Source organism: Erpetoichthys calabaricus, chromosome 3 (assembly GCF_900747795.2).
Source record: "Erpetoichthys calabaricus chromosome 3, fErpCal1.3, whole genome shotgun sequence".
Classification (NCBI taxonomy): domain Eukaryota; kingdom Metazoa; phylum Chordata; class Cladistia; order Polypteriformes; family Polypteridae; genus Erpetoichthys; species Erpetoichthys calabaricus.
This window is the reverse complement of record NC_041396.2, coordinates 88,329,935-88,346,969: the sequence shown is the minus strand read 5'-3', so window position 1 is coordinate 88,346,969 and position 17,035 is coordinate 88,329,935. Positions and strand designations below refer to the sequence as shown.

General features: G+C 39.5%; 1 protein-coding gene across 1 annotated transcript in view; it reads left to right on the top strand.

Moving 5' to 3' along the window:
* The window catches only part of LOC114648190 (uncharacterized protein C6orf132), a 71,218-nt gene extending 54,699 nt beyond the window's left edge, over positions 1-16,519 (top strand). Inside the window, exon 5 of the mRNA XM_028797075.2 lies at positions 15,318-16,519. Coding sequence (XP_028652908.2) covers positions 15,318-15,420 — 103 coding nt within the window. The 3' untranslated portion in view covers positions 15,421-16,519. The remainder of the gene's footprint in view (positions 1-15,317) is intronic.
* Positions 16,520-17,035: the final 516 nt, after the last annotated feature.

Below are 17,035 nucleotides of genomic sequence, written 5' to 3'. Positions count from 1 at the left end.
AGTCTGGCCAGAAGTGGTCTTCATGGAAGAGTTGCAGCCAAAAAGCCATACCTCCAACGTGGAAACAAGGCCAAGCGACTCAAGTATGCATGAAAACATAGGAACTGGGGTGCAGAAAAATGGCAGCAGGTGCTCTGGACTGATGAGTCAAAATTTGAAATATTTGGCTGTAGCAGAAGGCAGTTTGTTTGTCGAAGGGCTGGAGAGCGGTACAATAATGAGTGCCTGCAGGCAACAGTGAAGCATGGTGGAGGTTCCTTGAACGTCTGGGGCTGCATTTCTGCAAATGGAGTTGGAGATTTGGTCAGGATTAATGGTGTTCTCAATGCTGAGAAATACAGGCAGATACTTATCCATCATGCAATACCATCAGGGAGGCGTATGATTGGCCCCAAATTTATTCTGCAGCAGGACAACAACCCCAAACATACAGCCAAAGTCATTAAGAACTACCTTCAGCGTAAAGAAGAACAAGAAGTCCTGGAAGTGATGGTATGGCCCCCACAGAGCCCTGATCTCAACATCATCGAGTGTGTCTGGGATTACATGATTACATTTTACCTGTATACTGCTCAAAAAATTAAAGGAACATTTCCCTTAATATTGCCCCATTCCAACATCCAGAGACCCCAACAGGGCTGCACTCCAGTATTCCAATTCCCATGAACCCCTGTGGGTGTCCAAGCTGGGATGCCACCAGGAGACCACTGCCATCCATCCATCCATTTTCCAACCCGCTGAATCCGAACACAGGGTCATGGGGGTCTGCTGGAGCCAATCCCAGCCAACACAGGGCACAAGGCAGGAACCAATCCCGGGCAGGGTGCCAACCCACTGCAGGACACACACAAACACACCCACACACCAAGCACACACTAGGGCCAATTTAGAATCGCCAATCCACCTAACCTGCGTGTCTTTGGATTGTGGGAGGAAACCGGAGCGCCTGGAGGAAACCCACACAGACACGGGGAGAACATGCAAACTCCACGCAGGGAGGACCCGGGAAGCAAACCCAGGTCCCCAGGTCTTCCAACTGCGAGGCAGCAACACTACCCACTGCGCCACCGTGCCGCCCCCACTGCCATATTATATATATATCCATCCATCCATCCATTTTCCAACCCGCTGAATCCGAACACAGGGTCACGGGGGTCTGCTGGAGCCAATCCCAGCCAACACAGGGCACAAGGCAGGAAACAATCCTGGGCAGGGTGCCAACCCACCGCAGATTATATATATATATATATATATATGAGTGTGTGTGTATGTGTGTATGTATGTATGTGTGTGTGTATTACCCATTGTACAATATCATCATGTTAAAGCATTATTATTGGATTCTGTTTACTTAAATTAATTTAAATGGAACTAATACAATAAATGCATTTGCAAAGCTGTAAAACTTTGTGAAGAGGTTCCAAGTGCTTAATGTCTAGGATTAACATTGTAGTGTACACCTTAGATAAAAAATGTATGCACTTAGCACCATGAACCAGGAAATGAATCGAATACAAAGGAGCTGGCAAAAGCCATAATCAAAGAAATCAGGCTAGGTTAATAAACGGAAAGGCAAATTATCTAGCAGCCACAAAGTTACAAAATCTATAGTTAAAAGGCAAAGGCATTACATTACATTTACTTATTTGGCCGACACCTTTATCAAAGGCAACTTACAACATTTATGATACAATTGGTTACATTTCTTTTGATTTTCCAATTGGAGCTCAGGCAGGACAAGTGACTTGCTCAAGGTCACACAGTGTCCGTAGCGAGATTTGAACCCACAATTTTAAGGTTTGAAGTTCAAAGCCTTAACCACTACACCACACTGCCTAAAAGCAGAAGCTGGAGATCAAAATGAACTAAAAGCAATGCCTAACCCAAAAGAAAACAAGGTTTGAAGCATGCAAAGATGCTGCATCTGCAGGAAGCCAACTTACATAGATATTACCTGTAACTTGACTGGCAAGCAGCCCAGCAACAAAAAAACAACACGACCTTCAACTTGAAAAATGAGCATAAAAAATATACACAATTCATAATGCAACAATGGCATTGTTATACCTTTAAAAATAAATAAACAACAATAAAAAATATTAATAAGCAAAAATTATACTCTACTCTGGAAGACAAAAAAAAGTTAGAATATTTCATTTACATGTTAGCTTTTAAAGGTAGAATCTTCCATGATCTATTTAACTGTGTGTTTTACTCTATATATGGATAGCTAAGTAAAGCCTAAGTGTTTATATCAATTTAACAAAACATAAACTTACTCAAATGGCACTTACGTAAGTATCAGTTCAACAGTCACATACCCAAGAAGCTTAATCTAAAGTTCTCTAGAAAGGCACACAATACTTAAATTCAAAATCTTCTAAAGAGATAGACACAGAGTGAACAAACCTGAGAAAAAGGTACAAAAGGGATTAAGCACATGAATAATAGCATATAAGTGGATATGGCAGCAGGTGTGTTAAGTAGCCATCACCCTGAGAGGACTAATCCTAATGATGGCCACATTCCTGCAAAATCAGGGCAACACAACTATGGATAAATCAGTTTAAAATAACAAACTGACAACAAATTGTCATGAGGGCAACAGTTATGGAGTAAAGTGAAAAAACAAAAATAAACAGAGCATGGCGAGGCTTTAGTCGTAATAGCCTGTTACAGGGTTTGTTAGCAGTGATAGCTCACGTCTCTAGAGGTCAGTCTTTGATCCTCAACATCCAATGATTACTCAACACAAGGTTTTTACAGCAGTATACAGCTGAAGGGTTTCATGATGATACAGTTAAAAGAAAAAAAAATCTGTATAAATACTAACTGTGCCACCAGTCTAAGACAGGTTGAAATCTAAGTCATAAACATACACTTTAGCATTAAAGTTTGAACTGCACCATTCAATGCATACGTCTCTGTTATAAGCCCTTTGGTATGGGATTCATAAAAGCAGGTTTACTGTTTGTGATGCACCATCAGTTGGAATGACAAGTGAAATGCATTTTATTACCAAAAATGTTTGTGATGCGCCAACTTTTCAAATGACAGAGAAATAGCAACTGGATGGACACATACACCGACACTTATCTATTTATTAAAGTGGATTCTGTAAAACTTTGAAACCAGATAAAATGAAGTGTTGGGGCACCTCCGTGGTGAGGGCTCAATTTAATTGAAAGAAAAGTAAAAATAAATAGCTTGAAAAACTGAAGGGGTTAAATGGCTTCACCCACGTGGCACATTATATCAGAGTTCTGCAGTGCACAGAGCAGGAGCACTGTCTCCTGTCCTCTCTTGTCCAAGAATGACCAACCTCTTCTGGTGATCAGTCAGTTTATATTGTATAGGTTCCAGAAGAGGTGGGACTTCGGTTGGCTTCCAAGCACTCTAGAACTTTGGAGGACAGGGAAGAATGCATTAGCAACTTGGTGTGGAATTGGACTGCTTGCCTCAGGTCTTCCTTCAGGTCAGCAACTTCAGAACTGTGAATGAGGCAGAGAAATATGGATGTGAATTTCCTGGCCCCTGCTCATAGGATTCCTTTTTCTTGGTCCCATCAGGCACACGTGAACAATCACCATTAACAAAAACATATATCATGCTTCTTTGGCAGTTGGGTAGTTTATTATACACTCTCACCTCTGCAACCTCTGAACATTTTAACCTAGTTCCCCTTCCATTCAGTTGTTTAAAATGTAAAAAATAAACACTACGTCAACATCCTGTAGACTTGTGTGTTAGGTTGCATGGTGTCTCTAAATTGGCTCCATATAAATGAATGTGACCTGGCATCCATTAAGGGTTGACTCCTGACTTGAACCCAGCATTTCTGGGATAGGCTGCCTTGGAAGTCACTCTACTCCATTGGACCCTTGAGCAAGAAGGCCCTTAACCTGCAGTTGCACCGTCCTGAGTATGACGTTAACCTGCATCCAGCCCTGCAAGCGGGTCCTCCAACTTGCAGGGAGAAAACTTGGGGGTTAGTGGCGGGATTGGCCCTCCAGCCACTGTAAAAAAAACCCACATTGTTCCATTCAAGCTAGTGTGGTGCTGAGGTGTCACCCGTTGCACGGCTGCACTCAGGTCCTAATCTGAGGTCCCGAGGTGGTTCTTAACGTGTTGGGTGACGCAACATTCCTGTATCAGTGCGTGCTCCGAACCTGCCCTGACCTCATTATGTGGGTTAGAAAATGAAGATTTCTGAATCACAGTTGAGTTCATGAGGAAATATGAGCAGTGACGGAGGTAAACGGTGCAAAGGATGAGCTCCTTGTGCACAGATTGTCCCCCTAAGCAGATTTCCACATTATTTGGGGATCTAATAATGCATGAACAGATGGATGGATAGATAAAGCATCAATACTGCATTCCATGAAATGTAAGAGGGGACAACAGTGGAGCCAAAAAAAAAGTGCGGTACTATTCAGTCAACCACATGCCTTGTAAATCTCCACACTAAATTTGTGGTTTATAGGTTTACAGGGTCAATACTGTCACAGGGACAAGGGACAGTGAAATTCTTACTTTCAGTTGCTAATCAACGTACCTCCAACACTCTGTTTGTTAATACTGCAGATATCACACTATTTGCATAGAGCTAGGATGTGTGAAACAACATGAAGCCACCATGTAGGAACAGTTATGGACATAGCCTGCTTACAATTTATCTATCACTAATGACCTTCCTGAATTCCATGACTTTCTGCATTCCCAGGTTCCATTTGTGCTGTTAAGATGGCTTCTATTAGGATTTGGTGCCTCTGAAAACTTCCCCAGGGCTCTAATTATGTTTGCTAAAAAGATACTGCTTTTCTTCTTAGTACTTGAACGTAAATGAATTCATTTTAAAGTTACCTGCAGGGTGAAAACTAATTACCCCTTCGTGGGAACTTTCCACACTTGTGCTGCTTGAGAAGGACAAAGTAAGATGGCTGAAACATGGGTGCAGTGAGTGCTGCCATTAGCACGTGTTCAACTCAGTTTAGCTTATTTTTGTAAAGCGCACTTTAGTCAGCGCAGGTTCAGAACACTGTAACAAGTGCATAGATAATCATTTGTAATGTTTGTAAATGCTGTTAATTATAAAATGAGTACACATAAAGACACTGGTTTATTTAAACAGATAGGAAAACAAAGTAGTTTTAAACTGGTTATCATAAATGGAGCCTAATGATACCTGTCCTTTAATTACTTTGAACTTAAACTATCCCAACATGCAGCTGCTTTCCTTGATAAAGGTTAAGGGTGACAATATGATTATGGCATAGGTGGTGGGCATATGGTAACTGTCTGGATCATAAAAATACTTCGTTGTAATGGAAATTTCGTTGTAAAGGTATTCGTTGTAATGGAATTTTACCTGTATACTGCTCAAAAAAATTAAAGGAACATTTCCCTTAATAGTGCCCCCTTCCAACATCCAGAGACCGCAACTGGGCTGCACTCCAGTACTCCAATTCCCATGAACCCCTGTGGGTGTCCAAGCTGGGATGCCACCAGGAGACCACTGCCATATACTGTATATATATATATATATATATATATATATATATATATGAGTATGTGTGTATGTATGTATGTATGTATGTGTGTGTGTGTTACACATTGTACAATATCATCATGTTAAGGCATTATTATCGGATTCTGTTTAATTAAATTAATTTAAGTGGAACTAATACAATAAACACATTTGCAAAGCTGTAAAACTTTGTGAAGAGGTTCCAAGTGCTTAATGTCTAGGATTAACATTGTAGTGTACACCTTAGGGGCGGCACGGTGGCGCAGTGGTAGCGCTGCTGCCTCGCAGTTAGGTGACCCGGGTTAGCTTCCCGGGTCCTCCCTGCGTGGAGTTTGCATGTTCTCCCTGTGTCTGCGTTTGTTTCTTCCGGGCGCTCCGGTTTCCTCTCACAGTCCAAAGACATGCAGGTTAGGTGGACTGGCGATTCTAAATTGGCCCTAGTGTGTGCTTGGTGTGTGGGTGTGTTTGTGTGTGTTCTGCGGTGGGTTGGCACCCTGCCCAGGATTGTGCCCTGTGTTGGCTGGGATTAGCTCCAGCAGACCCCCATGACCCTGTGTTCGGATTCAGCGGGTTGGAAAATGGATGGATGGATGTACACCTTAGATAAAAAATGTATGCACTTAGCACCATGAACCAGGAAATGAATCGAATACAAAGGAGCTGGCAAAAGTCATAATCAAAGAAATCAGGCTGGGTTAATAAACGGAAAGGCAAATTATCTAGCAGCCAAAACAAAAATGAAGTTACAATATCTATAGTTAAAAGGCAAATTAGCCATTAGCACGTGTTCAACTCAGTTCAGCTTATTTTTGTAAAGCGCACTTCAGTGAGCACAGGTTCAGAACACTGTAACAAGTGCATAGATAATCATTTGTAATGTTTGTAAATGCTGTTAATTATAAAATGAGTACACATAAAGACACTGGTTTATTTAAACAGATAGGAAAACAAAGTAGTTTTAAACTGGTTATCATAAATGGAGCCTAATGATACCTGTCCTTTAATTACTTTGAACTTAAAACTATCCCAACATGCAGCTGCTTTCCTTGATAAAGGTTAAGGGTGACAATATGATTATGGCATAGGTGGTGGGCATATGGTAAACAGTTTGACTGCTATTAAATTTGAATGTGGTGGCATAGTGGCTAGCACTTGTTCAGGAGAACCTGGTTTAGCCCCTGGCACTGGTTGTGGAAGCTTTACGTTCCACACCATGAAGGTTTTCTCCTAAAAATACACGTTAAGGTAAGAACCTCTACTCTGTCATGTGAATTTGTGACCTGCAAGGGGTTGATGTGTCATCAAGATCCTAACATTTGCTCAGTAGCTCCAACTCCCACTCGGGGTTCAGAAAATGCATGGATGAATAAACTCTGATGCCAAGCTCTGCTCTTATATGCTCCTCTAGGAAATGACACCAAGGATTTCCCATTAATTGTTTTTGGTTATTAGTCAGTTTTCTGGACTTAAAGCCTGAAGCAGACCTCAGAAAGTCTGAAAGTAGCCTAATATGACTGGCAAGTACAGAGAATGGATGGATCAGTGGTTTGTGTCAGATTTTTTAGTATGTCAGGCTCACTTGTACTCTTTGTTCTTTTTTGTTTTAAACCAATCCAGTCCATGATCTTGACCCAACCAAGACAATAATTGGCACCTTTAAATTGTCTTATGAGAATGTTCTACAATGGCTTTGTGACTATTCCTGGTTGGTTCCCAGTTTGAAAAGGTTTCAAATAATGGAATTTAGTTTCTTTAAAAAATGACCAGCAACAAGCTTATGTGTCCTGAACAGGAGCTGCTTTTGTACTCACATTCAAATCATTTTGCTCCCAGTCTGGCAGCTTTTTAAATAATAGACACAGTGGCTGAAATATACGTGAAAAGGCTGGAAATGAAAAAGACCAAAAAATTGTTAAGTACCTTAGACAGGTAAAACAAACTACAGTATTTTGTCTTTAACATTATCTGTTTCTGAACTCACTTTGTGACGTGCAGGGTTGGTGTGGTGTAGCGGACTGGGCACCAAGCAGGAATCAACACCAAAAAAAGTGGCATTACATCCCAGGGCACCCTCATGCACACACCCACATGCTCCCAACATGTCATTTTAGTGTTGCCAGTTGGCTTAGTTTCTCATTAAATGAAGAAATGAGGAAATAGCAAACAGATGCCCTGGTATGAGGGAGTGTGTTGTGTGTACGAGTGTGCCCTCAGGTGAGCTGGCAACCCATTCAGGTTTCTGCTTTGTAAACACAACTGTAAAGAAAGAAGCATCCATGCATTCATTTTCTTAGCCCCTTTTAGGAAAGTGCCCATGACTACTCCTGCAACAATTAGCACAAGGTGGAAACTTGGATGGATAACCAGTCTATCTCAGGGCACACTTACTGTATGTGCAATATAAACTCATACTTACATGACCAAATAAATTTAAGAGGCATGTCTTTGGGATGTGAGAGGGAAAACTGGAGGAAAAATAAATAAATATGGGCAAAAGGAGAACATTCAAACGCAGCACAAGACTCTAGAGATATGAAAAAGCAGCTCTAAAACCACTGCACCACCTCAAGCAAAGATACAACATTTGTATGTGGATTAGTTCAGTTAGATTCAGGAAACAGGTCCAGAATTTGTGTAGAACCCATACTTGTAGCCAGGTGGAAGTGCCAGGACTGAGTTTGGGGACTGATAGTGGCATCTGGCACTGCTAGTAGCAGTATTGTTACATGTTTAGAATACTGTGAAATTCATACTTGAATGTCCAACCAGCATGCAACACTTTACCATTCTCTAGTACCAGAATAAACACAAATGTATTAAAATCCATATCTCCATTTTATAAAATAGAAAAACAAAACAACCAGCTTACTTGATGTACTCCTTATACCACTAAGCCACCATGCCCTCATTTTTACTGATCCTGAGATAAAAATCAGAAGCACAACTGATAAGGTGGTCTATTCTGAAGTGCTGCTTCTGCCACACACCAGTCCTGGTAGGAGAGAAATGATAAGGTGAGACACGTCACCTGAACAGTAGTATAAAGAGGAGGGCACAGGTTTAAGGGGTAGTTGAGCACCTTCTGGGACAGAAAAGACCTGTACTATAACAGTTAAGTAATTGTCCAGTGATCAATTCTTTGTTTATCAGATGCATTTGAACATTTGAAGATTTAGGCAAGCCTGATGACCTTTTAGTATAAGACCTCATACCCCAAGACTGCCTGGTCAGTTGATGTTTCTAAGTTATTGTACAAACCTGAGCGAGTCACTTGATCTTGCTGTGCTCCATTTGAAAAAGAAATATTTTCCCTGGTAAAATACTTTATCAAGACTGGTATTATTTAAAATAAGGTTGCTTGTTGTTAAGACAAAAGCGTCAGAATCTTTAATATGGGTCTGATGGTCTAGACGTCAGCATTTCAAGTTCATGTGATGAGTGTAGACTCACCTCTGTTACTGTCACACAAATAAACAAAACTGCTGCTACCAATGTACTGTTACAGCAGAAACAAAGAATGTGCATGTAGGGTGAGGCTGGCATTTAAGGCATGGAGCTACACTTCCTGATAACACTCCCTGGGGGAACAGCATTCATGAAAACCTCACAAGCAGATGACATGCATCCTGTTGAGAATCTGACAGCTCATCTGAGAGCACAAAAAAGCTTCCTCCATCATGTTCAGAGGACTGTGCCATGGATGGATAATAAAGGGCCTGACATCTGGCAATAATGCAGTCCTCTTAACCATTAAAACCCTGTACAAGGTACGGACAATAATTTACAGAAGTGGCAAAACCTTAAACACATTATCTGAATATCTTCCTGGTGTGACTGCACTGTTAGACTGCCATCTACAGGCCTTAGATTCAAACTGCCAAAGTAGCCATTCATATGCTGTCTCTACAGCCTCATTTATACCTACAGGCTAACCAATATGTAGACATTGTATATAGGCAGGATATTCCAGTAAATTTCCAGGCTAATGTCACATATGATTCAAAAGTGAAAGTCAAGATTCTTGATGCTCAATCTAGCAATTCCGTGGAATACTGGATTGCATGAACAATTTCAAGCTCATAACGGCAACATGGGGTACAACATGCTGATGTTAATGCAACTGATCCAATTATCTGAGCTTTAGGTCTTCTTGTATAGAATACCACATGCAGATGTTAAACTCTGCTTACTTTACTGCTCTATAAAATTTATCTGAAAGGTGAGATGTTGCTGAATGGGGTTACTATCTATTTGAGCCAAGGAGAAAATTATTCTCCTATTTTCTTGGAGCCATAAAAAGCAAAGACAAATTATAAAGTGAGACAAAAGCATCGGGTCAGACAAGAAGTTTGATTTCACAATGAGAAAAATATATCAATCAGAGAAAAATGAGAAATGCAACAATGAACCACTATATAACTTGGCCAATGCACCACAAAGACATTTTACAGAAGTTTCAGTATTGTTTTCCTCTACCTGGGACTGTCATGGATCGGTGCTATTAACCAAACAATAGGTTATCTTGGCAAGCGTGAATGTACGGTATCCATTAAAATTCTAGGACGGTGTTGTCAATACTCACAAAAAATAGCCAAAGTGGTGTGAGGTTTCCAAAAATGCCATTAAAGCAGGCAGCCCAGGGGAGGTGCACCAAAAGGCAGTCTAGCTTCTACACCAGGCTAAAATGTGCTTAACTCTCCAAGTCCAAAAATATAGTCTGAAATATCCCAAAATATACTCAAAATGCTCAACTAGAGAGGGGAATCACAGTCAACCCCTGGCTTATATACAGCAAATAAAAGAAATCTTTATAACAATGACGGATTAATTTGAAGAAAATAAAAAGAGAAAGAAATAAAAAACAGGAGCAAAAATTAATATAAAGGACTTACCTAAAAGGCAACCCAAACCACACAAGTCTTTAAACAAAATCCACTAGAATAATCCAATACAGAATAATTTGAGAATCAGAGCAAAAAAAAAACCAAGAATATACAAAATCTACCAGTGCACTTAAAAACAACCACGAAGGAGCTTCACTTCCCAGCCTACCTTTATTGGTTAAGTGTGGTCCCTTAACAGTGATGAATAGGTGGCCTCGCCTCTTACAGATCCATGTATAATTGGAAAGCACATGTCCATTTTTCTAATAGAGGAAGTCAATACTTATCCTTAAGGCAGATGTGATATCAGCCCTTAAGAACAATGTGCAAAATACAAGGGGGTACTTGGCATCTGGGACTCATCAATTAAGCTTTTTGGAACCCTCTGAAAGACTGAAAATTAAAATTACAGTGGAGTCCCTCAAAAGGATTTTTAATAAAGTGTTATGAATGGAATGCACTTCTATAGTGGAGAGGGTGTGAGGCCTCCTAAAGGCTTCAAACGCCAGGCCTGGCCTTTCCAGCCTGCCTAGAATTGGCCTCATCCCAGGCTTGTAAATTTCCAAATAACCCCTTTAAGATCTTTGCCATTAACCCAGAGTGTGACTCGGGCTTGGAATTCTATGCCAATACAGAGAGGCCCAAGTCAGAGTCGAAATGAGTGTAATGATCCCCTTGATATTGTTAAACCTGAATAACTCCCTGCACAGTAATCTGCTGCCATCTAGTGGTTGAAATAATATTATGCTGCAAAAAATCATGAATATTTCTATGCATTTTTGCCACTTCATGTTAAGTCTAAGGTAACTCATCAATATATATAAGTGAGACAGAGACTTCAACCAAAAACACAATGGCAAATGAAACACCTTAAAACCAGTTTTAGAACCAACTGAAACTGAACCATTGCTCGAATTGAGCAAGCAAGAATTCAGAAACCTGTAAAAGCAATACTTACAAAGGAAATGCATTCAATGAAACAGCAATGAACGACTGAAGGATCTACTCAATGGTTCAGAATAAAAAGGCAGAGGGAGGTCCTTCAGCAGTGACATCAGCATGGTCCCGCCTCTTGGGGTTCCATCCACAAAGTACAAAAAACATTGGCGAAAAACATGTTGCACAAAGATACTAAATAATAAGCAACCAAGATAATAAATAATAACTTAATAAAACAATTACAATAAACATCTAAAAAGTAACATTTTACAATAAAAAAAGGAAAATCAACAGATGTAAGGGAACACCCCTTCAATGAAATAAGACATTATGGTGCTACCATATGGTGCGTTATGTGGCAGTTGGCAGACAGCTCTTCACAAGCAGCATGAGAAGGCAACGGTCAACTGAGAGCGTGTCACAGCGTGGAAGCATAACCTTTGACAAGCACTGAGGGAATCTGAGCTAGAAGATTATGATTTGTAAAGTAAGTGCATAAAGAGGAGGTTCATGCAGATAGATAGTTTATTTGCTCCAAAAGGGAAATTAAAACTTTGCAGAAGCTCAAAAACAATGTAAAAATGATAAAAAATAACAACCCCCCTTCCCCCCAAACACACCTAAGAACCTCTGGCTTCGATAATAAGAGAGCTATTGCTCTCAATAACAGGCTTGTAAATGGAACTAAGGGGTAGTCAGATCTATAGCGAATAACATTTGGTAATGTAGCTGTTATTGCTTGTCTTTGTTATGATATTCAGGTGTCCAACTCTAAAAAGGCTTCCACATCAAAACTATCCCTCAGTACTCAAATGAATAGGCTGAGCCATAAACTCCCCTCAAGAACAGGCTTTGTAACCTGCACACCAAAGAAAAGGACCAAAGGCTTATAAATTCCAGAAATGGGAGTGGAGAACCATGAAACTCTGGGTCCAAAGAAGCTAAATAACAATAATCTTTATAAAAGGCTTATTTAACAAAAACTCAGAAATAATTCAAGTTAAACAAAGACAAAAACAAAACAGTGAAATCCAAAGAACAAAGCAAAAAATTCAAAACGCCAAAGAAAGAAAGGCAAAATGATCAAAAGGCTTACAACACCAGCAGAGAATCAAAAGGCAGTCAAGATTATAAGTTGCAGCTAATACTGGAATACATAGGGCTGCTAAGCCCAAACTGTAAACAAATGAAGAAAAGGACCAACGCAGAGCTTAAAACATTACAATAAACATAAACAGAGGATATACAAAGGGAACTGAAGAAAATTTACAAAAGGTGAAAACCATAAAGTAAAGATACAATCTTTATAGCCTTCGTCTGAGGGATATGAGTGTGATGGCAGATATCAGAAAGTGACAAAGATTGTTGATACAGCCTTACAGATGTAGTGCTCATATTACAGGGACAAAAATGATTTACCCTCAAAAATTGCACTAATGCCTTGCATACTTTTAACTAACAAAGTTTCAGGGCTGGTCTATAGCAGCAACTACAACATGTTCTGTAATGACCACAATCTAGCGTCATTATGAACTAGCCATTTTAATCTGTCTAAGATCCTAAGGTTCCTCAGGGCTCTGTCCTCGGCCCATTGCTCTTCGGTGTCTATATGCTACCCCTTGGCCATATCATTCGAGGCTATGGACTGGGTTATCATTTTTATGCAGGTGAAATTCAACTCTGTTTCAATGTTAAACCTGGATAGAGCAGAACTCTTTAAAATTAAATTACAACAAAACGGTACTCCTGCAAATTGGCACTAAAGTGCAACTGAAGAAAATGACTTCTATTCAGTCACTCTTGATGGTGATCTCATCAGACCTTCTTCTGATGCAAGGAATCTTGGTGACTTTTGTGATTCCTCTCTCTCTCTATTACGCCCACATAAACCACATTAAGAAACTTTCCTACTTTCACATCCATAACATATCCCATGTTCGCTCATACCTTTCCTTTTCTAATGATTTGAAACTTGTCCATGCTTTTATCACATCTTGCATCGATTATTGTAACTCGCTGCTGGCAGGTGCCGCTTCTAATCTTATATCACAGCTCAGATTGATTCAAAACTCTGCTGCAAGAGTCCTCACACAAACCAGCAACAGCGAGCACATAACACCCATCCCGCTTCACTTTCAGTGGCTTCCTGTGTCTTACAGGATTGAATAAAAAATTCTGTTATTAGCCTACAAAGCTTTAAATGGCCTCACACCGGACTACATCAGTGTCATTCTCCACCACTATGCTCCTGTTTGCCCATTAAGGACCTCTGATTCTGGCAGTCTTGTACCCCATACTAACCTTCTGAGGTATAGCACCTAGACTGCAGAATGACCCCCCGAGATTAATGAGATCAGCGCTCTCCATTTATTCTTTTAAAAAACAACTTAAAACGTCCGTCTTCCTCTCTGTCCAGATGTTCAATATAATGCGTGTGATATATCACAAATGATGTTATTGCTAGGCTTTTCTTTTAGTATTGAATTTAATATTTTACTCTCGTTTATTGTCTTTTATTCTATTTAATGCTTTTGTATATACTGTATCTGTTTTAGAGTTCTATTTATGAACATTTGTATCCAATACATATACTTAGTTTCTTTATGAGACTCTGTAGCACCTTGAGCATGGGAAAATCACTATATGAATAAACTATTATCATTTAGTACATTTGTCTCATGAATAGAACTAATGTGTTGTAGATCTTGTTTACAAATTGTGTATCCATGTATGGTGTGACTGGTTTCCTTCAGATATGCACATCCTAACTCATAGCATTCACAATAGTTAATTTATTGCATATTTCATAAAAGACAACTTTAGTTTTCAGTGTTCAGCCAACACCAGAGTTGTCATGGGACCTGATAATTGCTATGGGGTACACAAGAGGGCACACATTAACAGTCACATTCACTAACACTAATCTGGTTTAATGTCACCAGTCACAAATGTTGCATGATCTTTGGACTGAGGAAGCAAATGGAATTGAACATGAAAAAATTCAAGGGATGGTTTGGAACTGAACCAGGGTCCAAACCAAATGCTGCCTATTGCATCAATACACTATTTATTGAATGGCAATAATAGCAGAAAACAAAAATTTGAATTAATTGTGTTTGCTCCATGCAGTTAACAACTGCTGAGCCTTTATAGCACAGACTTAATAAGTATAACCATGAATCTTGCAGAGAGTCAGTTCTAGCAGAGCCATTAACAACATGACAGGTAGTTTTACCTGTAATAACCATTTTGCACTGAAACTCAAAGGGGAACACTAGAAATCCTCTCCCTGCTCCAACATCAACTGAGCAACAGGAAGACTGTTGCATCAAAGTGAAATGCTTTAAAAGGCATTGAATTTGCAAGGATGAGAACACAAAATAAAAATGCAATGGTAAGTTTATTTAAAGTATAATGGCCCAGTAGTGCCAAGAAAACACATAAATAATAAGTAGATAACAGAACAACAGTCAAGAATGAAGAGTTGAAGCCTAGGACGCCATGGCAGGCAGTGGCTCAGAGCTTAGACATAAGGAGCTAGGCGTACAGACTAAGATGGCAATGTTGGTGGCACCAAAAAAACCCAATGATGTTGTAAGTACAGTAAAAACTGGTTGATAGAGAGTTCTTTATTGGAAATACAGCTCATCAACTCAAGCTGCAGTTTAAGCAGTTTCCCATTTGAATTTCTAATTGCAAAGTCTGATTCTTGTACTTACCTACATTCTGAAATGATTTTGAAGCCACTCATTCAAAAATGGCCTTCAAAGGAAAACAATTGTGGGCCCTTGTTTATCAAGCACATAATCAGGTGCTCCTAAATGTTGTGCCGTCATGTTTCTTTATTAGCAGCCCTATTTATCCCCGTCATTAGCTGATGTTGAGTTTTGTGGACCAAATGTTAATAGTTTAGTTTCTGTGCATTATACAGTGATAATCATTTTTACCATTTTTTTTTTTTCCCCTAGCCCTGTTTCAACTAATAAACCAAAGCAGACGTATGGCATGTCCTTTACAGTGAGACCCGGAACGAAACAGCCCATCACCCTCATCCATCAACAGCAAAACTGAGGAGGTGCGGTGCTGCCAGTGCTAAAATGAGCCAGATGAGCAGCATATACTGCAGTCACAAAACAGGAGAGACTTGGAAAAGCTGGGGAAGAGAAGGAAAAAAAACCAAACACAAACACTGAATATGTGTAAATGTGCTGTAAATCTTGAAGTCATAAGGTCTGGAAGTTTTGAGGTTGTTGTCAGTAACTGTTAATGATAGCCAGGAGAGCTTATCTCACTATTATGTATCAAGATGTGCTTCCTTTTAAAGATAATATATAGGTCCTTCCTTTTTTCTGATGGCTTTTGTGTCATTCTGAGGTGCACATAGGATTTTTTTTTTTCTTTTGTGAAAGCACATAGACATTTATGTTCTCAAATATATGTAGAATCAGATGATTCAGAACGGTGTTAAAAAGCAATGACTCTGGACTACGGAAGAAGCGTATTGTGAATGCCATGTGAGAATACACATTCCAGACACAACAAATATGCATGTTATTTATATATATAAAAAAATATGGACATACGTACAAACCTAAGGATATACTCTAGTAAATAGGGTTTTAATAGGGGTTAATACAGAACCATGTACATGGAAAGTAAGTTGTCTCTTTATAGATATTATTTAACATTCAATAAATAATAAACATATTTAAAGGAATAAAAAGTTAATTTTAGGTCAAAAATGTTTGAATGAAGTTTCTCTTAATGCAAGTCAGCTATTAAACTAATCTTTTACTAGCAACTTCTAATGTAATCAACATAGTAAACCACAGCCAATTCTGAGTGCTAACTGGTTTGCCTTTTATAATCTAAAGCATTACTTGAAGATCAAGACAACAATGCCTAGGAAGCTTTGTTTCCAATAAACTCCAAGTGTGTGCAGTGAAAATTAATGTGCAGCAATGGCTTTAATGGTGATGAATCCTAGAATAAAAACACAACTCCATCAACAATGTGTGTGTACACATGGCAATGTGACCAGCAGGGAAGACTCTTTACTTGGTTCACCCAAAGAGAACATGCAGCACATCACACAGCTCTACCCCACAGAGCAGAACACTTCTGACAAAATATCTTTTGCATGAAAGAAGAAACGCAACTAAAAAAAGAATCCATGTTGGATTGGCTGGAAACAAACTCGCAACCTGCAACATCTCTGGGCTCCGGAGAACACAGCCAACTGTTACTGGTCAGCTTTCCAGCTTGCTCTTTTCTTGAACTCTTCTTCAGGCTTCTCTTTGGTGTGAAGTCCTGGACTGGGCCACAGATCTATTCCTGAAGATTTCGGAGACTTTTTAAAAAGAAAAAAAACCCCACTATTAATTCTATTGAAAGCTGGCTGCCTAAGAAAGTGTGCTCACCATTTGATGGACATGTTGCCACATTAGTTGCAACAGTGTGAAGTGAATGCATATTCTCTCTTTTCTAATCCCTGTACTGTGTGTGTGAATGCAAGCAGAGACCTGACCTGAAGTTTTTAAGAGCCACATAAAACTAGTGTGGCAGGATGTAAACAATAAATAACTACCTTAAATACTCTTTGCTTTTCTGGAATTTTCCAGCTTAAATTATTGTTACATAACCACACCCTTACATGTATGTTCATGTTAATTGATTTAAAAATGCT